General features: G+C 37.7%; 1 protein-coding gene across 1 annotated transcript; it reads right to left on the reverse strand.

Annotated features, from left to right (window-relative positions):
- Positions 1-437: 437 nt before the first annotated feature.
- Positions 438-9,320, reverse strand: LOC120251145 (glutamate receptor 2.7-like). Its single transcript, XM_039259687.1, has 7 exons — positions 9,017-9,320; positions 4,425-4,578; positions 3,902-4,049; positions 3,243-3,821; positions 2,459-3,166; positions 1,892-2,371; positions 438-1,103 (listed from the first exon to the last, which is right to left on the reverse strand). The coding sequence occupies exons 1-7, from the start codon at positions 9,318-9,320 to the stop codon at positions 438-440; spliced, it is 3,039 nt and encodes a 1,012-aa protein (XP_039115621.1).
- Between the last annotated feature and the right edge of the window lie 13,429 nt (positions 9,321-22,749).

The following is a 22,749-nucleotide window of genomic DNA, read 5'->3' on the forward strand; positions in this document are numbered from 1 at the left end:
ACCTCCTAGAGATAGGGATTTCGCCTTCCAAGATGACAAACATGTCTGAGACTAGCCATTCTCAATACTGGCATCTGGGCCGTCTATCAAAGATAGGGACTCCCAAATTGAGTAGTTAAGCATCTGGGCGAAGGATGAGTCAGGAATTTTTCCAAGTCTCAAGCAAAACAATTCTTGTTAATAATTCTTAATATCTCATCCTTTCTCAAAGAAAATTTGAAATTTGTTTTTTTTTTAAAAGGTGGATAAACCACTTCAATTAAAGACAAAAGAAACATACAAACCCCAACAACAACCACAAGAAGTGGAATAAAACAAAAGAAGAAACAACAAGAAGTACAAAATGAGGTGAAACAACCACCTCTACCATCCCCTAGAAACACAGCCGACTAGCCAATATGCGAAAAATGCCCTGCATCCGGAATGGATGCGTCACCCTACTCATCCCCCGTAGAGCTCAGAAACTCCAGACTACGCCTGATGGTAGTAGAATGCTCCTCCATCTTTGCTCTCGATTTCTCATTAAATGTAGAAAACCAGGATAATAATATTCGATCAATCTTCAAAATTAGAGCATGTACAGACACCATATTAGCATTAAACATGCAATCATTTCTAGCAAAGAAACATGTCTTACTGGTTAATTTCCTTGATGATCCCCCAGGGTAGCCGAAACAGGGACATCCAGTACGTAGATATCGCAGTAAGAACCGCGTTAACCAGTGTGAGTCTACCCCCAAAGAAACATGTCTTACTTTCCACGAAGCTAGCCTCTTTCTAATCTTAGAAATGAGGCCCTCCCAATCTTGTTTCCTTGGTCTTCTTCTAGATATAGGGATACCAAGATACGTAACTGGAAGCAATCCCCTTTCACAACTAAGCGTGTCAGTCACATCCACCTCAGGGAGTTTCCCAAGGTCCGAAGAATAAAGGCATGTTTTAGAGAAATTGGTGGCTAGACTAGTTATCCCCTCAAACATAAATAAAATCAACTTAACAATTCTTAGATCTTCCAGACCACCAGTGGTCAAAACAAGTAGATCATCAGCATAATGAAGATTACATCTGCTGCCAAACTCCCCTAACGGAACCCCCACATAGAACTGAGCACATCCGTTACCAAAACAAACAGCAAAGGTGAAAGCAGATCACCTTGCCGCAGCCCACTCTTGTAACGCACATAACCAGTTGAAGAACCATTAACCAAAATGGACGCTTTAGAAGAAAACATGATGCATTTGATCCAACCTATCCAACGTTCCCCAAAACCCCTGGCTTTTAACAAATCTAAGAGAAAATCCCAATCAACTAGGTCAAACGCCTTATTAAAATCAACCTTGAAAATGTGACCAGGCAATCTACGCTTATGTATGCTAAAAATAAATTTCTCCACCGTTGCAATGTTGTCTAGAATACACCTCCCTTTAAGGAAGGCAGATTATTCATTATCCACCAACAAATTCATCACCTTACTTAACCTCGTCGCCAGTAGTTTAGAAATAATTTTTAACGAGGAGTTAATCAAACTAATGGGTCGAAAATCCCCCGGGGTCTTTGGTGATTCCACTTTAGGAATAAGGGCGATGCTAGCCCAATTAATTCTCTCCAAGTTGGCACGGAAAATTTATAATAAATATATTTCCATGTTTATTTTGGCATGCATTTTTTATCTGATATTTTTCAGTCCCTGAATATTTTATTTAACTTCCATAATACACTCATCTCAAGAGTAACGAGATCAGTAAATTTGAAAATAATTCTAAGTAGAATCATGACCCCTACTATGACATAACATATCTGCAAATGAAGATGGGTCTGGAAATGGGCCACCAATTTCTCTGCCTTGTGTCCCTGCATCACCATCATCATCATCATCATCATCATCATCATCATCATCATCATCATCATCATCATCATCCACATTCCCTACAACATGATCATCATGTCCGTTATAAGAAGCGCTCACTGAACTCTGCATCTCCAGTGCAACCATTTCCTCTTCTTTTTTCTCCTTGAATGCATCAGCACATTGTAAGTCTGGCCTGTCATGGTGTCTCATCAACAAAAGAAGTCTTTGCCCAAATGATAACTCAGGATCAGCATCTCTGACAATGCTCCAATTCTGATAGAAGAACATGGATATATGTATCAGAAACGCAAGCATGGAGATCACACCAGTGATGAGAAACAATCCCCAAAAGCTCTTGAAAGTAATCATGCTTGAAGATGAACCATCTTCCTCAACAGAACATGCTTCAACATCATCATACAAGTAATGTTGGTCAAGGTCTTCCATTTTTTCTTTCTTCTCTGTAATGTTTAATATGGCTCTTGAAATATCTACAACCATTGGTGATCCTATGGGAAATGCCTGCAAATTCATCGACAAATAAATCACATGTTAGTAATTAGAATGCAGAAAAACAATGCAAATGTGGTTAAATTTCACCAAACTTACAAAGCCAAATCCATTGGTTTTGTATATAGGTCCAACCATGGTGTATTTGCCACAGTGATTGTGGAGGAACGCTTTGAGGTAAGGAATCTCATCGATAATGGCAGCCACTGTTCCACTGCTTAATCCCTCTTCATACTCATCTGAGGTTTTGTATGGAATGAGTCTAGATTCATCAAAGTTCGACCCTTTCAAAAGACGAAGCACGAATGAACCAACCATGTAGCCAACTTTGCTTTTGCTCCTTATAAGCTCACTGAAATCAGTGAGAGTTGGTTGGCGTTGTTCCACTGTCAATATCGACGATAAGCTTGCAGTATAACTTTGCTGCAGAATCAGGACTACAAACAACCAAATAATAAGAACAATCCTTGATATATTGTTCATCATGCTCCCCCTGTGAGCGAAGACAAGAGTCGAGAAAGTGAAGTAGAAGATTGTGCCGATTTGGTTAGATGGAGGACCTCTGAATTCTAAATTAACACGGTGTTCTAAAATCCAAACCACAATCCCTGTGAAGATGAAGAATACACCACTTGCAATCCAGAGGCTTGTGCTTAATGGCTCTGCAAATGTCCATGCATTCTTTCTACGCCGATCCATGACAGGGACAACCATAGACACACCAGACTCGGTGTATGGCACAGTGAAATCAACATACTGAGATCGGTTTGCTATCACTGTTATATCCCCAACTACAGCATCATATCTCTGCATTAATCAGTCAAAAAATAAAAATGAAATACTACGCAGATAAACAAGCATCAAAATTCAAGTGATCACTGACCTTGAGGTACACCTGATAAATAAGATCATCATAACTTCCACTCATTTCGCCCTTCTCATTGACAAAGTATTCATAAGTATCATTGACTTTATAAGGCAATGCAGCCATTACTTTATCAAAGATTTCAATGGAGTAACCTGTTGGTCGAATTGAAGAATCATTAACAGTAACATTCACAAACTCACAGAAACCAGATTTCACCGGAATGCCAACACTAAGATTTCTCCCATTGGTTGGCCACTCCCATCCTCTAGGAGGAACATGAGCAGAATTAGTACCAGGCCAATTAATAACTTCAGCCTTAACATCCTTTTTTGCATTTAATTCCATAGAAAAACCATTAGCTGGTGTCCAAAATCCAATCCTGTGTCTCCCATTTCCAACAACATTAACAATCTCAAAGTTGTTTGTCTCAAGCTGTCCATCAATCAGCTGAAACTTCCCACCAACTCCATCAAATGTGGTATTCGAGATCCACTGGACAAGTTCTAATCCAGTCTGAGATTTACCAATACTTTCCAAATCAGTAGAGTTCTTCCTCACATTGTTCATCAAGAATGTATAATTTGTCAAGAAAGACTCTCACCTGCCATCGCTAATGACCATACAGATCATAAGCCCATAAACCAAACACCGTCAAGGGTTCACTAATTTTGAGCGGATGGATTCTCCAACTTGAATTTCTTTACAAATCTTGCCTTGAAATCTTGAAGCCTGCGGTTATTTTCACTGACATAAGGTTTAATGCCCAAAACACCTTGCATTACAATCGGTTGTCGATGATCCATAGAGGTCCACGATGTCCTGCTAGCTTACAAGTAGTGATCCAAACATAACCTTGGTTCATCATTCCTGCTTTTATTTGCATTTGAGAAGACTTTGAAACCAAGAGAATACAGAGATGTGGACAATGAAGACTACGGTTTGCATGTCCTTGAGCTTCTCAAGCTCCTTGCTAATGGCTTCGTCATTGGTCGTAATAGGAATGGACTCCCGTAAGTTACACGGGCATCAATCTCGATAAGAGCATCGATGACATGCGATATAATTCCGCTCCCGAACTCGATGGTCCGTGATAGATCGGGACCACTTGTCTCCATCCCGAAGTTTTTGAACAAGAGAAGCAAGTACTTTGGCCCCGAGAAGTATCATTCATTCCAAATCTCGATGAAGTATGGATACCGCTTTTGTTGAAAGAGAAGGGCTCTTAGCAAAAGTGAAAGAGATGATTGGAACTTGAGCAATCGCTTTCCAAGCTCAATCACAAACTTAGCTTGTCTTGATGTTTGTGGTCCAATTATAGCTTGCACTTGAACATTCTTCAAAAGATCAATAGCTGCATTTTATACACAATGATGAAACCATGAATTTCACATACATAACAAACAATTTCTTGTTCTTTTTATAAGATGATAAGTGTCGTCGAAGAGACATACATGTATAGAGATGTACTAGTAATTTAATGCCCCTTTAAAAATAAATTTCTCTTATCATGTAATTTAGAAAAAATATTATTCTTTCCATAAAGGATCCACAAATCCGTTGCAAATGTCTGAAACGGAATCCTATTTTGTTGGTAAAAAATTAGCAATGCCATTTTTAGAAAATGAAAATTTTCGTTTCTAATCAATTGCTAAAATGAATTAGCAACGGATTAAAAACCGAAAATGATGTTTGTTAAATACAATTCTTGTTGTGAACAGTATTAATAAACAATATTACAAGAGTAAGATTTTGAACCCTCAACTCTATGGCTGGTAAGGAATGTTGCAAACCTGGTTTAGTCCCACATCGCCTAATTAAGGGGGAGTCCATGTGCATATATATGGGGGCAACCCCACCCTATCAGGCCGGTCTTTTGGGGTTGTGGGTCCCTCGCTGTGTGCAACATTGGTGCTTTCATTGAGAGCAGGTGGTGTAGGACTGGGTGAGGGGCTGACCAGCGTAGAATTCTGACCAGTAGAGGGGCTTACCAGGGAGGGTTCTTACCAAGGACAAACATGAGTGAAGTGACCTGAGTGAAGCGCTGCTGAGTGAAGTGTCGTTGAGTTAAGCGTACCTGATCTGACAAGGACGTCGGGTCTGATCGGAGGAGCGATGTTGCAAACCTGGTTTAGTCCCACATCGCCTAATTGAGGGAGAGTCCATGTGCATATATGTGGGGGGCAACCCCACCCTATCAGGCCGGTCTTTTGGGGTTGTGGATCCCGCTGACAGAGTTCTTGCGAAAGGATGCATTCATTTGGACCTCCTCCGCCACTCAAGCATTTGAACAATTGAAGGAATCTTTAACCCGCACCCCTGTTTTACAATTACCCAATTTCAATGAACCATTTGTGGTTCAAACTGATGCCTCCGGCACTGGTGTTGGCGCCATCTTGATGCAACAGGGACATCCCTTGGCTTACTTTAGTCATCAACTCAATCCACGGCTTCAAGCAGCTTCCACCTATACCAGGGAGATGTTTGCTATTACGGAGACAGTCAAGAAATGGCATCAGTATCTCCTCAGTCGGCGCTTCACAATTCAGACCGACCATCGTAGACTACGTTTATTGTTGCATCAAACCATTCAAACACCGGAACAACAGCGGTGGTTGTTTAAACTCCTTGGTTATGATTTAGACATTCAGTATAAACCAGGATCATTGAATGGACTGGTAGATGCTCTGTCTCGTGTTCAGGGTGCTTCATGTCACTCTCTGTTCGCCAGTTCACAACCTCATCCTATCCTCTGGGAAGCACTACGTCGTGAGTATGCCGCTCACCCTGACACAAAACAACTAATCATGGAGGTGGTAGAGAATACTGGCAATCACCCCAATTATGCAATTAGAGATGGCATCTTGTTCTTCAAGGCCAAAGTCAGCATCCCTACTGATTCAGCGCTTATTCCATTACTCTTGGCTGAATTTCATACTACGCCAATGGGGGGTCATGCTGGCATTCAGCACACTGTGGCTCAAATCAGTAGTGTCTTTCACTGGCCAAGGATGGTCAAGACAGTTCGTGACTTTGTCTCGCAGTGCCCAACATGCCAGGCTTCCAAGCCGTTTAATCGAGCTCCTCAAGGTTTACTGCAGCCGCTGCCGATTCCAGGGAAGATATGGCATTCAATATCAATGGATTTCATCACTGGTCTTCCTCCATCTGGTGGCAAAACTATGATTGTCGTCGTGGTCGACCGTCTTTCTAAACATACCCACTTCGCGGCATTGGGGCCTAATTTCACTGCTCCTCAGGTAGCAGAGTTATTGGTGAAGGAGGTTATCATGTTGCATGGTATTTTGGCACAAATAGTCTCGAATCGTGGCCCTGTTTTTATGAGTCATTTTTGGAAGGAGTTATTCCGTCTTCAGGGGACAATGTTAGCGACCAGCAGTGCGTATCACCCTCAAACTGATGGGCAGACAGAGGTATTGAATCACTATTTGGAGGATTACCTCTGTTGCTTTGCCGCCGACAATCCCCGTCTCTGGACTCGTCTATTGCCATGGGCGGAATGGCATTATAATACGGCTTGGCATTCGGCAATCAACATGACACCATTTGAGGCCGTCTTTGGTTGATCACCACCAACCTTAACAAACTACATTGCTGGGAGTTCCACTGTCGCGGGCGTTGATGATATCTTAACCGAGCGGGCCACTATCATCACTACCCTCCATGAGAATTTCAACGTGCCCAGACTCAAATGAGGAATCAGGCAAATGCCAAGCGCACTGATTAAGAATTTTGCCCAGTGGATTGGGTACTTCTTAAGCTCCAGCCGTATCGACAGAGTTCATTAGCCCGACCCCACAAGCTCTCAATGCGCTTCTTCGGGCCTTTCCAGATTGAGGAACGGATTGGTGTGGTAGCTTACCGTTTGAAATTACCAGAAACTGCTAAACTACATAATGTTTTTCATGTTTCTCGATTGAAACGGTTCAAAGGTAGTCCAAACCAACTTATTCGTCCATTGCCTGCAAATTTTATAGACCAGCATCCTCTATTGGTTCCCAGATCTGTTGTGAAGTATAGGGATAATCTTCAAGGCTCACAGGTTGTTCCGCAGGTCTTGGTACATTGGGAGGGACAGCAGGCGTCTGATGCAACATGGGAAGATGCCCAGGCTTTCAAAGATACATTTCCTGAATTTTCCCTTGAGGACAAGGGTGTGGTGGACCGGGGGCCAATTAATGCACAAGATTCAGCAAGTGATACCAATGTTGGCACCAGGAAGAGTAACCGCAAGAACCAAGGTGTCAAGGGATCTAAATTCAAAGATTTCGTGATGGGTTAATGATTTCGGTATTAAATAAGTAGCAAGTAATGCCGTGAATTAATAGTTTTGTAAGGGTTGTAATTACTGGAGGGAAGGGTCCATTAGAGGGTTGTTATTGATGGTGTGACTGTCCTGGCATATGAGATGTTTGTGAAAATGCCAGCACAGCAGGTTGTTACAATCATGAGGATGATTCGCTATATAAACCGAATCATTGAGTAAATGAAATCAAGGAATATTTGCTCAGTCTTGTCCCCTCCCCTCTTTCTCTCTCCTTATCCCCTCTCTTCTTCTTCTTTCTCCTTACTTCCCTTCTCTTCTCGAATCTCTCTTTTCCAATACTGCATCAATTAATGTTACACACAGCGGGGGACCCACAACCCCAAAAGACCGGCCTGATAGGGTGGGGTTGCCCCCACATATATGCACATGGACTCCCCCTCAATTAGGCGATGTGGGACTAAACCAGGTTTGCAACATAAGGATATCTTTACTCAGTCTGTTATTGCTATGACTGCTTGGTATATATGGAAGGCGAGATGCAACAAGGTTTTTAGAAATGAAAATCTGAATTAATGTTGGTTGTTGGCTTCTAAGGCTGTGGCTCATACAAGAGAATATTTCTATACATCTGGTTTCTAAACCAGGGAGGAATCTTATTTTGAATAACTTTTCTGCTCTTGATAGTCCATTTCTTGTCATCTCAGCTGTTTGGAACAGAGAGGTTTCTTGTTCTGGGGCTGGTTTCTATATATGTGATTATAATGCTAAAATCTCTATTGCAGGCTGCTTTAGTTCTAAAGCTGATTCTTTATTTGAAACAAAGGCTGTAGCATTGAAAATTATTCTTCAATATCTTCATCAAAACAATTTGAAGCCCAGGCAAGTGTTCATCACCCATGAGGAGTTAGCAAAAATCATTAAGCAAGGGGTGCATCTTCAGTGCTGGAGAACCACCACTTTGATGGAGAATATAGGAGACATGTTGAGGAATCCGGGAGATATTAAGCAGCATACCATTCCAAAAAGCTGGGCCAAAGCTTCTTCTGGATTAGTAGTCCATGGTTGTACCTTGCATGACTTGACTTTATTTCATCAAGGCCGCGAGCTACCAAGATGGATTATGAAGCTGTTTCAGACCCTTGTTCTAGCTTTCAGTTTGTTTTAAGCTTTGTTGTTATACACTCTTTCTAGTTCTTTGCTAATAAAAAGCTTTTGAGCTCCTTTTAATAAAAGAAAAAACACTCTATACATATTTAGAAGATTTTTTTTTTAATAAATTTATGATTTATTCATTTTATTCAAAGAAAAAAATATTTTGCAGTGAGTTACTATTGGACTATCAATGGTTCCTGCATGACACACTATTCTCCGTGCTTTATTCAGTCAAATAACATTGAAACATGAATGAACCGTATAACAAACATCTCACATCTAGAGAAATACACTGATAAACAGAGACATTTATTTATTAAATTCTAAACAAGAGAGACAGAGGAGAGAAGACCTGCAGAAGCAGAAGCAATACGATCATCCTTGTTGACATCTTGCAAATGAAGAGAGAGCCTTTTGGTGAAGTTTGAGTGAGAATTGTAGAAGTCCTCCATGGCCATGGACATGCAGCTCCAGCTTATGTTTCCCAGCCATGTCTTAGTGTCAAGAATAACGCCAACATCAATTGAACTAGTAGTGTTTCTAGATTTGTTGGAAGTGGTGGTTCCCTGAGCATAGACTTTGTTTTGCCCAATGCTCAGACATGATAACCAGATGAAGCGAAGCAAGATTAAGTGATGATGCCCTGGCTTCCCCATCTCATCATGTTTCTTCATGAATAAATGTGGATATTGTTAGCAAACAAACTTGTTCTTGGGATCTCACAAAGGTTCACAAAAACATTAAGAGGAGATTAGAAAAAACAACTCTTTTTCTGGTAACACATTTCTCACTATCTTAGAGATTTTCATATATTCAACTCAAATACATAACTACCTTTTCAAATACACAACATGCACGTGGGTGGTGTGTAACCACTTGAAACCACGTTCTAAGTCATGCACTACAATGTGCCCCTACATTAACGTGATCCTCTTTGACCATTTCTTCATTCAATTTACATGCACTCTGGACTTGATGTGACACCACTAATGCAAAGTTACAAAACAAACATGCACCTACCTCACGTACCCTAACATGCAATATAATAAAGAAACATGATTATAATTATCATGCACCTCCCTAATCTTGTTTCTTCTTCACGACTTGAAGACCCAACTTTGTGCGCATCTCTAAGAACTTCAAACGCCCCTAGCGGCTTTTGTCATAATGTCGACTAATTGATCATTATCGCGCACATGCTCCACTTCTATCTTCCGGGTCTTCAATACATTCACGAATAAAATGGTACCTTGTGTCAATGTGTTTGCTTTTCGATCATGATACACGTGGTTCTTGCAAAGAGCTATGGCGATTTGTTATCCACCTTCAAAACAACTTTGCTCTTCACATCCTCCATCAACTCTTCCAATAGCCTCCCAAGCCAAATACCTTGACATGCTCGCCGTAGTAGTCGCTATATACTCGGCTTCACAAGAAGATAAAGCCAACTGTCTTTTTGCTTCGTGACACCCACGCCACTAGGTTGGAGCCAAAGTAATAAAACGACACCGGTGGTGCTCTTCCTATCGCCCACGCTCTCCGGCCATGTCGACATCCACCGTATCCCACGAGATATGGCTCCTTTACTCCTTTCTTCATATACATACATCCAAGGTCAAGAGTCCCTCGAATGTATCTCAGAATTTGTTTCACTGCTGCCATGTGCTCTGTTGTTGGAGATTCCATGAATCGACTTACAATCCCAACGGCATAAGCTATGTCCGGTCGGGTGTTAACTAAGTACCTGAGGCTTCCCACAATGCTCCGGTATTCAGTTGCATCAACCGGTGGAGTTGTACTCTTCTTGCTCAACTTTTGTTTGGCCTCCATGGGAACTTGGACTGAGTTACAACTTTCCAATCCTGTTTTCTCAAGTATCTTAGCTGCATAACTTGCTTGGCACAATCCGATTCCATGGCATGATTGAACTACTTCTATTCCCAAGTAGTAGCTCAAGAGACCGAGATCGCTCATGCTAAACAAGTCTTTCATCTGATCCTTAAACTTGGTTACCTCAATCTTGTTAGAGCCTGTGATGATTAGATCATCGACGTACACCCCGATTAGAAGGCAAGACTTACCAATATGCTTCTTGTAAACTGCATGTTCCAAATGGCACTTCCCAAATCCGAGTGAGACAAGGCTCTTATCAAGCCTTGCATTCCAAGCTCTCGGCGCTTGTCGAAGTCCGTACAATGCCTTCCTTAGCTTCAACACTTTTCCTTCACCACCCTCGACGACGAAACCAGGAGGATGAGCCACATACACTTCTTCTTTGAGTTCACCATTAAGGAATGCCGACTTGACATCCATATGGTGCACCTCCCATGATTCTTGGGCCGCCAAAGCAATGAGTAACCTAATAGTTTCGATCCTAGCAACAGGTGCAAAAACTTCATCAAAATCAATACCTTGTTTCTGCACATACCCTTTTGCAACGAGGCGAGCTTTATGCTTCATTATTTCACCATTTGGATCCTTCTTCACTTTGAATACCCATTTGAGTCCAATGGGTTTGTGACTAGGTGGCAAATCAACAAGATCCCATGTCTCATTGTCTTCAATTGCTTCCAGTTCCTCTTGCATAGCACGTCTCCAGCTTTCATGCTTCTGTGCCTCCTCAACACTCCCAGGTTCCTCAGCTGCTAGCATACACAACCCGGAATACTCCATCTCAACTTCTGAAGTTTCATCATACAATTCCTGCATGGAACGAAACCAATGTGGCTTGTTTGTGGATGAGTTCGATGATGGAGTGCATAATGTCATAGTTGGTGACGAATTTTGTGATGCAGTGAGTGGAGATGCAGCCTGTGTTCCGACAAGTGTTCCCGCCACTGTTACAGGTGGAATGTGCGCTAGAGAGTTGTTAGGTTCATCATGATCAGAGTATACTGAATCTACATCACCCATATCTTTGGTTCCTGCATCATTAGTGGAATAATGCACAGTAAAAATGCCACCCAAGTCTTGCATATTTTCTTCAATTGTTGTGTCCCATTGCCAATGCCTTTTCTCATCGAAAACGACATCACGGGAGACATGGAGCTTCTTTTGCACAGGATCAAACATCCTATATGCCTTGCTTCCTGTCTCATAGCCAAAGAATACCATGGGAATGCTCCTATCTTCCAGCTTTTTCACATGTGGAGTTGTCACCTTGACATGCCCAACACACCCGAAAGTACGAAAGTGATGTACATTGGGTTTTCTTTGATGCCAAGCTTCATAGGGTGTCATGTCTAACACACTTCGCGTGGGAGCTCGATTTAGTATGTAGACGGAAGTTGTTACTGCTTCACCCCAATACTTGCTTGGCACTTTACTGCTCTTCAATAGGCTTCTCGTCATCGCAATCACAGTTTGGTTTCTCCTCTCTACTACTCCGTTCTGTTGCGGAGAATATGGGGCGGTTAAAAACCGCTTCACCCCCATATCCTCGCAGAACTTGGTGAATTCTTTAGATGTGAATTCACCACCGCGGTCGGTGCGAAATGCTTTAATCTTGAGATCTGCCTCTATCTCAACTGCAGCCTTGATTTTCTTGAATGCACTAAGCGCCTCATCTTTATTTTGTAGTAGTACCAACCACATATACCAAGTAAAATCATCAACCAAAAGCATAAAATACCTTTTCCCGGCTGGTGTTGCAGGTGTGATCGGCCCACAGATGTCGCAATGTACGAGCTGAAGTGGACGCTCGGCACGATAGGTAGCCTTTTGTGGGAACGGTGAACGCCGTTGCTTGCCGACAAGACACCCGTCACACAACTGATCTACATGCTCCAATTGCGGCATGCCGATCACCATGTCCTTCTGTGCCAATTTTCTCAAAGCTTGAAAGTTCAAATGCCCATAACGAGCATGCCACAACCATGCATTATCCTTGATGCTTGCCAATAAACAAATCGGTTGTGTTAAATTCAGGCTCATCATATACAACCTATTTCTTGACCTTTTCACTTTTGCTAGTAGCTTCTGTTGTCTATCATATACAAACAAGAAGCCATTATCCAGCACAGTCTTGCATCCGCGTTCATCAAGTTGTCCTAAACTGATGATATTGCTTTTCAAACAAGGTATGTAATACACATCAGTTAGAACCTTGTGCTCACCTGATTGACACTTGAACAACACTGATCCGAGACCACATATCTCTACTATGGATCCATCACCGAATTTCACCGTCCCACCGACCGTGACATCTAGGGTAGTGAACATGTCCCGATGCCCAGTCATGTGGTTGCTCGCCCCCGTGTCAAGATACCAAGTGTCATCTGCATGTTCTCCATTGATGAGCAGATTAATGGGTTGTTTTTCTTCATTTTGCATCACCTTCTCAACTCTTCCTTCATTAGCATAGGCTACATGACATACTTCAGCCATTAACAACGCTGGTTCATCATCTTGCTTCTCGGCAACATAAGCCTTATCTTCCTTCTTCCTTAATCTGCATTCAGATGCAAAATGACCAAGATTCTGACAATTGTAGCACTTTATCTTGGTTTTATCGAACTTCTTGCCGTCGTTGACGCGCTCGCCATCACCGCGTCCACGACCATGTCCGCGCCCACGGCCTTTGCCACGGCCACGACCGCCACCATAAGCTCTTGTAGAGTTGTTGCTGGACACCTCGCCATATTTCTTCTCCTCCATGACTTTCCATTGAGACCGAGTAAGCAAAACGTGCTCATTGTTGCCATCATCAGCAGTTCGCATGCGTTCCTCATGCGCCTTGAGTCGCCCGATGAGTTCTTCGACCGACATGGTGTTCAAATCAGCGAATTGCTCAATTGAACTTACAATCTGCAAGAACTTGTTAGGGAGTGAGCGAAGCATCCTCTTCACCACGTAGGAATCTTCCATTTTCTCCCCGAGCTCTCGAATCTTGTTGACAATGGTGCCAACCTTGAAAGCGTAATCCTCAACGCTCTCGCTACTCTTCATTTTGAGGACATCAAGCTCCTCCTTGAGGGATTGCACCCTCGCTTCCTGGACGCGCTCGGCCCCGAGGAACATCACTTTCAGTGTGGTCCACACATCCTTGGCGTTCTCCTTCTTCGCAACAAGAAAGAGCACATCTTCGGGGATCACGCTGAATATGGCTGCACGCGCCACCTTGTTTCGCTTTGCGTCCATCGACGTCTTCGGATCTATAGGATCCACCACATCCCATAGATCATTCGCCTCCAACACGGCTTGCATTTTGATAGACCAAACCGAGAAGTTCTTACGCGTCAACACGGTATACGGAATCCCACATGAGCTCTCCTTCGCTGCCACTTGAACGCCGCCCGACATTTCACTCGCCGCTGGCGGGTACTTTGGCATGCAGTGCCGATAGTAGCTTCTTCACCGAGCTCTTGATACCAGATGTTAGCAAATAAACTTGTTCTTGGGATCTCACAAAGGTTCACAAAAACATTAAGAGGAGATTAGAAAAAACAACTCTTTTTCTGGTAACACATTTCTCACTATCTTAGAGATTTTCATATATTCAACTCAAATACATAACTACCTTTTCAAATACAACATGCACGTGGGTGGTGTGTAACCACTTGAAACCACGTTCTAAGTTATGCACTACAATGTGCCCCTACATTAACGTGATCCTCTTTGACCATTTCTTCATTCAATTCACATGCACTCTGGACTTGATGTGACACCACTAATGCAAAGTTACAAAACAAACATGCACCTACCTACGTACCTAACATGCAATATAATAAAGAAACATGATTATAATTATCATGTTTGTTTCTTCATTTCACTCAAAATTTCTGTTTATAAGTTTAGGATGGAAGTCTTCGTGCCTCATAACAAGTCAAAGTCAAAGTCAAGTCGTTGCCAACGTGTTTGCTTGACTTCCAGGTCAACCAAAGAATAGGTTTTCTCTCACCCAGTAGGCAAGGAGTCAATGGTTTTACAATGTAAATTTTATTTTAATTATAATAAAATTACACTTGCACCGTCCTAGTTTTCCCCAAAATATTGAAATGTGATTTCGGATTTGAAACCATTTTAGACATATCTTTTGTCTTACCCTTGATATCCCACTTTTTTGAAAAAATAATGAGATTTTTGGTGGAATTTAAGAACACCGGAGGGTTTTTGATTTGTGTCATTATTTAGAATATTTGGTTAGAAAAAAAATATTCATATTTTAATTGTAACTTGCTCCCACTATTATTAATTATTTTTAAAATTAATAATATATTTTTAATTAGAGTCTCTGTAGTCTCTAAGATGAAAAAGATAAAATTTGAAAATTTCGATGTCTATTGTAAATAAAAAAAACCCCTTGAATTCTTGGTGGTATATGAGAATGATTGGAGAAATCCAACAACCAATGCTGGATCTCACTAGTTCTGCTCCATTTATTACCACAATGCAATAGAAAAAAAATGACTCCGACCAAATAATTGCCAATTGGAGTCCTATATTAGCGATAACATTGTTATTTTTTAATTGTAATATAAATATGTATATTATTTAGTTTGAGTTTAAAATACTACGGAATAATGTAAAAACTTTTATTTTATCAAAAGAGCTTTTAACGAAAATAAACGATAAAGTATGATATTTGTGAAGTAATAATTTAAATATTTTTTGTGATTTACATTGAAGAAGAATGTCATCTCTACAAGATAGTTTAATAAGAAATGAGTTTTTAAATCATATGATTAATTAATTTTATGCGAATATCTGTTTTTGACATGTTCATATGTTGAAGTAATGGGAAGTCGTGGATTAATTTGTTAATTCCTTCCCATGCATTTCCTTGCTAAGACCGCTAAGTTAGGCTTATGTCTTGACTCATGAGATTACTTCAATTTTATGTTCTCTAAATAAATAGATAAAAATTCCAATCATAATTAAGTATTGCCTTAATTAACATAAAACATCTTGAGTAAAGATCTCATGCATCTGAGCTCAGAGTTTGTTGATGTCATGTGTGTTTTTGTGTGTTAACTTAGTTGTATGTGGATTGCTTGTGGATCGTATTTCTATTGTTGCTATTTTTTTTCTTGTACTCTGCTTAGACTATTTACTTCTCAGTTTTATTAATCTAAATAGTATATCCATTTTAACAAAAAATAAATAAAATAAAATAATTAAAATTAAAATATATAACATCATTCTCAATACAGAAATGCTATTTAGGTTAAATTAATAGACTGAATTAGTAGCCCGAATAACGTGGATGACAAATTGGCATCCATATCAGCATCCACGTCATTCTTTATTTATCTTTTTTTTTTAAGATTTAATTTTTTTTTATAAGCTAAACCCTAATATTTCATGCTCCCAACCCGGCTCGCCAGACCCGGTGGGCTGACAAACTGCCGCACACTTAGTGCATAGTACAATAAGCATGCAAGGCCTCAAAACCTATTACAAAATATAATATACAATCTAACATAACTGTAAATTTCAAAAGTCATAATTAGAAATTTACAAAAAAATTACTAAATACAACCTCATAGTTTACAATACAAACAAAATTATAGCTTAACCAACACCATGGATAGACTTGCTATTTGCTCACTCTAGGTAAACTATTAAATTCCTGATCTGAAAAAAAAATTAACAACAGATTATGAGCTTGACAGCCTTGTAAGTACCCACTAAAAACATCAGGATAATAAAAGTTTCAAATTTTCAAAACTCAAACAAAGTATAATAAAATACAAGTTATCATAATCAAATTCAGAAGTCAAGTTTTTCAATAAAGCATAACTGATCAAAAAAGTCATGCATATATGTCTCACAAATAACTATTGCCAAAACAATATGTTAGAGGTCATATGATTATCCTCGGTGACCCGAGCTAGAATATCAGAGTTCATTTGTTTACTCTCGGTAACCCGAGCTAGAATATCAGAGGCCGTTATTCTTCACCCACGGAACGATGCGAAACTATAGTCTTTTAATAGAATACTTATCGACAAGGTTAGTGTCTAACCCCCCAGTGGCAGTGTTAGTGCATAATTAATTGGGGACTAATTTCTATGTCAAAATACTTCATATTCACAAAAACTAATTTCTATGTCAAAATACTTCATGTTCACAAAAACAACAAACTTTCAAATTTCATATTGATCAAAATACAAAGTAATTTGCCTTAAAAAAATTTTGTTACCAATCCCGGGATCCCATTTTTGTAAATCAAAATAAGAATGTTATTTGAATTCAAACTTGAACAGATACTTTAAAAATATAATTAATCAAAAAAACAAAAAATATATATATAACATTTTCAAGCAACTCAGAGGAATACAAATAATCATAAATTAAATAGACTATCTAATAATTCATAAATTTAAATAATCAGAAACTAAATATGAAAATTCAGAGGTTAAATAATCAAAATTTAAATAAATTATCTGAAAATTCAGAATTTAAAATAATCCGAATTTGAAAAAACATTTAAACACTTCAATTCAGAAGAATATCATTAATTTGGAACTTTAAATAATTTAAAGATAATTCCGAAATACTATTAATTAAATAAACATAATTTGACTAATAAACATAAATCCAATTATCCAGAATAAATAAATAAAATACTTAATTTCACAAATTTAGCTAGTGTAAAACGATCTATATACAAAGTATAATTTATATATGGTTACTTACCTGCCTAACGCCAGATTTCGAATTCACACTAACGAGTTTTCTCGGAAAGTCCTATATTTGGGAATAACCCATCAAAATTACAAACAAAACAAATTCTAAAATTCATATGAATGCAAAAACATTTTCAAGATACTAACAAAGCTAACAAAGTCAAGAATAATAACCAATTCCCCTACAATCCTAAAGTTTGAAATCAGCATAGCTTTGCAAATTCTAACCCAAATCAGAAATTTCAATCTTCTGAGAAAACTAGACATCTACATCTATAACATATCCAAATCTCACAATGCTTGAAATCTATAAAATTTAAGCAATCACTTTTAAAAAATAATAAACATGCAAACCAACAATTTTAGACATGAACCATTGGATAGTCCAATGGTATAACACGAAAGTGTAAAGGGGGAGGTCATGAGTTCAAATCCCTCCCTTGACAGTACTGTTCCCCATACTATTCATACACTGTTCACCTGGGATTCTTATATTATACTTGTATTGTATATATATTGCACGTCCGGGCTTCAATACTGTTCAGTACTGTTTATATTCATAAAAAAATGGCGCTTGTCGCCTATTATTCAAAAAAAAAAATTAGATATGCCCATTCTAATAAAAATATCTCACAACATAAAATTTAAAATAAGATTAAACTTTAGGAGCATATAATTAATTTAAAATTGAACAACTTTCTTATTAAACATGAGTCCTGATTCAACCTCTAAGATCCTCAAATTCTCTGATCAATCTTCATACTTCCTACAGAAATGCCATATAAATCTACGATTTGGCAAAGCCAAAGATAAAATTATCTTCTACAACTTCCTTATATAAATCTAAATCTAAATCAGAATGTACAATCATGAAATTAATCAAAAACTATTCAAGGGCTGCACAGAAATCTTGTCCATGTCACTTGTGTTTAAAACTTATAATTTACAGGATACTTCTGTAAAAATTCTAAAATTTGGCAGTAAGCTAAATAAGACCTCAATCTAAAATTTTTCTATTTTGATCTCTTCCAAATTCTATCTCTAGATCTTCCAAATTAATTAGGGATCTTTTCTATAATGCCATAAATTTCTAAAACATATCATCCTTATAGCGATTCAATTTATTAAAAAAAAAATTCAAGTGATAACAAATCTCCGTTAGCATCAATCTTAAGAGAATAGCAATTAAATCAGGTTGCCAAGCTCTTCCAATAGCAACGCATACAATTGAAGTTAACACAAATTTTCATGTTTATGAATGCACAAACATAGACATCATAAAAGGCATTAAGCAAGAAAACTAAATCTTATCTAACAAAAAAATAATAGATCTTATCAAATTCAGGTTATACACTTGTGATCCCTCGGAAGAAATTTGTGAACTCTCTTCCTCAATGTAGATGGGATCAGAAAACCAGAGATAGGGTAACAGCTATTTCTCACTTTCTTAATCTGCAAAACGAATACAAAAAAAGGCGAAGAGGTGGCTAAGGTTTCAAACAAAGTAACTGAAACATAAAAATAAAAAGGCAACTGCCCAATTAACGTTAAAATTTAAAAAATAAATTTTGGTGAGGCCCACAGCTGCGGGGCCCCACAAATATCCTAAAATCTTAAACCCAAATATTATAAAATATTATAACCAAAATTCAAAAATTCTAAACCCTAAATCCTAAATCCTAAATCCTAAACCTTAAACCCCAAACCTAAGCCCTAACCACTAAATAATAAATCGCAAATCCCCTACGATTTATAATTTAGGGTTTAAGGAGAGGGTTTCCCGCTTACCGTTTACATTAAGGTTTATATGATAAAAATAAATTAAGTTTTTAATTAAAAAGAATGGCGTGGATGTTGATATAGATGCTAACTTGGCATCCACGTTATTCGGCCTACCAATTCGGTTTATTAATTCAACCAAAATATCATTACTATTTCCAATATGCATAAGTAGTACTATATCTTAAAAAAATTATTATTAAACAACGAATTTTAGCTAGATTCCAAAGAAATATAATAAACCACTTTGACAAAAGAGGAATAGTAATTTCACTTTTTTTTTTATGAGAGTGGCTCTTTTTTAAATGGTTGAGTTGAGTGGTTTATTTATAATACAAAATAATAATAATAATAATAATAATAATAATAATAGTAATAATAATAATAATAATAATAATAATAATAATAATAAGGTAAACATCCTGAAAGCTATAAATCAATAATTTTTCAAAAAAAAAATAATGCTTTAACTTGTAGTTGAAACAAGATAGGTATATAATAGTTATATTAAGTGAATAAAGATGAATTTAAAATAAAATAAAATAAAATGGATACATCATGGGTATATATTTTAATAGAGTAAAGCCATGGCGATGATATACAAGCAGTGTTTTCTTTGTGGAAAATTCATGAACAATTTCCGAATAAATTTGTTTGATGTGTCTTACAATCAATTTCTAGTCAATTACATCATTATGTTATATGAAAAAAAAATTCATTTTATTTTTTTTTCAGTCATCTTACAAGAAGGGAATATTGTGAATGTCTATTTTTCTCTTTTTTTATTTTAATTTATTTAGACTATTACAAAATAAAATATAGTAGAATAATACATATTGGTAGACTGAAAATATATACTTTTAGGCCTATTTGATTTGATTTTTATTTGATTTGATTTTTTTATTTTTTATTTTTTGTCTTCAGCCTATGGAAGCTTAGGACTTCTGGAAACATCACCAAAGTGTCCGAATAAATTTGTTTGATGTGTCTTACAATCAATTTCTAGTCAATTACATCATTATGTTATATGAAAAAAAAAATTCATTTTATTTTTTTTTTCAGTCATCTTACAAGAAGGGAATATTGTGAATGTCTATTTTTCTCTTTTTTTATTTTAATTTATTTAGACTATTACAAAATAAAATATAGTAGAATAATACATATTAGTAGACTGAAAATATATACTTTTAGGCCTATTTGATTTGATTTTTATTTGATTTGATTTTTTTATTTTTTATTTTTTGTCTTCAGCCTATGGAAGCTTAGGACTTCTGGAAACATCACCAAAGTGGATTTTATTAAAACTTTTGATATGATGAACTAGGACTTTCTTCTAGAGCTACAGTCAGCCCGAGGCTTCAAACTTAGATGAATAGGCTGGATTAAGTTCAATTTACACAATTCCAAAGCTTCGGGGGCGGAAGGAGGGGGGTGGGTCAAGGGGGTGCTTGAGCACCCCCTTGACCCCATCTTATATAATATATATATATATATACACACATAAATCACATGTATGCTTATATATATTATATTTATATTTGTAATTAATATGAATATATTTATATGTTTATATTTAATATAATCTTGGATATCATGTGGACTTATTTTTTAGATTCTATAGTAACAAACTACTTCACCCAATTAAAAATTTACTCTAATAATTTTTCTATAATAAATCTTCAAATTTTAAAAAACAATTTTATAATCAGTTTTGATTTTGTTGAATGCCATAATCTTGCGAATCTTATTATTGAACTAGTTAAAACTAGATTGTATTTGGTCGAATGATTCAACTTTTACTTAGTAATGATAGTTGTTAGCTGTATATATATTTTATATTTTTTAAAATATTTATTATTATTATTATTATTTAGTTTGAATTAATATTAAAAAATTTCATATTTAAGTTGAAACCAGAATGGATTTGACCGAATAATTAAACTCTTATCTCATGGTGATATAATTGTGGTATATTTTTTGAAATATTAATTATTATAATTTTAAGTTTGAAGTAATATAATTTTTTTTAAATTAAAGTTAGCACCCCCTTGATTTTGGCCCTAGTTCCGCCACTGCAAAGCTTCCATTCTTTGTAATGGTGGTATTGTCAAGTATCACTGTACCCTAGTCTTATATGGAATGATCCCTTTCCCTGCTGTTATTTATGCTCATTACGATGTCATAAGCTTCATGTTCACATGCAGCTCTTACATCTCGAATCCTCTATGCTGCTAGGAATGTTTCGGAAACAGTGTCATCTTCACTTCAGTGTACAGATAACCTAATCATCATTAATGCTAGGAGCTAGCAAGGAAGACATTAAGATCAGCAAGCTCATTTTATATCTGTTCGAGGGCATGTCAGGTCTATTGATTAATTTGCACAAAACTTGCATGTTGCCATGTACTCTACCAAATTTGGCCAAAGATCAAAAAGCTCCCTTGGTAGGCCTCTTAGCTACTCCATAAGTACACTACCCATAACATACCTCCGTGTTCCTATGTCCAATAGGAGCTCTCAATGCCAGTACAAGGAGAAACTGATTAAGAATACAAGATCAAAACTATCCTCATGGAATCCAAGCTCCTATTGCTGGGAGTAGATTCATATTCACTATCTTGGTATTTATTTGTATTCCGACTTGGTGGATGTCTATCTTCAAACTCCCAATTTGAGTAAGAAATCTATAGAGTGAATCCACAGAGATTTCCTTTGGCTCAGACCAAGTATCAATAAACCTGATAGTTACCTTGTTGATTAGAAGCTACTTTGCAAACCCCAAGAGCATAGTAGTTAGGCATATTGAATGTTAGATTTTATATTTTGGTACTAGTGGGCCCTATATGGGCTCTATATGGGCTTAGGGGTCTTATACCAAAAAGTCTCAAGACTTAGTGGCTCAACCCCTATACCTATATATAAACCCATTACACTTCTATCACACAACCGATGTGGTACTATATTTCCAACACACTCCCTCAAGTTCAACTCGGTCAAACTTGCTCAGACTTGTACACCAGAGGTCTGTTTACTAGGACTTGTACACTACTTTGTATCTCAGAGGTCCTACACACATGGACTTGTACACTACTTGTGTCTCAGAGGTCCTATTTTAACTTGACTTGTGTTCCTTCTGGAACCTCAGAGGTCTTTTACTAGGTCCTACTATAACTGCCTTTTTTATCAGGATCATTTTTTTTCCTTGAATCTCTGATACCATGTTAGATTTTATATTTTGGTACTAGTGGGCCCTATATGGGCTCTATGTGGGCTTAGGGGTCTTATACCAAAAAGTCTCAAGACTTAGTGACTCAACCCCTATACCTATATATAAACCCATTACACTTCTATCACACAACCGATGTGGTACTATATTTCCAACAACATTGTATTCTTTAATCTAATCTTTCTTGGCGTGTGATTGTGGAAGATCACAACCAAAGTGAACTAGTGTGGTTCCGGAGTTATTCATTATAACTACTTCCTTAACAACTCAGAATCTATACCAAGCCCAACAAGATATCTTTTTTTGGGATGGTATCTTGAGCTGTCTTTCTGCTTTCAAGTTCTTTGTTACCCTAAAAATCAAGGAAGATGAAACCACTCTCTTATGGTGGAATCGCTAGATCAATAAAAAGGTTCCAGGGTATCTTTGGTCTGAGGCTTTTAGTAATAC

The sequence above is a fragment of the Dioscorea cayenensis genome, chromosome 3 (genome assembly GCF_009730915.1).
Source record: "Dioscorea cayenensis subsp. rotundata cultivar TDr96_F1 chromosome 3, TDr96_F1_v2_PseudoChromosome.rev07_lg8_w22 25.fasta, whole genome shotgun sequence".
Classification (NCBI taxonomy): domain Eukaryota; kingdom Viridiplantae; phylum Streptophyta; class Magnoliopsida; order Dioscoreales; family Dioscoreaceae; genus Dioscorea; species Dioscorea cayenensis.

Bases quoted from the DNA above. Each gene is read 5' to 3' on its own strand.
- LOC120251145 (XM_039259687.1), bottom strand. From the start codon at position 9,320: ATGGGGAAGCCAGGGCATCATCACTTAATCTTGCTTCGCTTCATCTGG. The intron at 3,822-3,901 runs GCTCAAAATTAG...GGCAGGTGAGAG, and splicing joins TCAAGTTGGAGAATCCATCC to TCTTTCTTGACAAATTATAC. The intron at 2,372-2,458 runs GTAAGTTTGGTG...ATGAATTTGCAG, and splicing joins AAACCAATGGATTTGGCTTT to GCATTTCCCATAGGATCACC.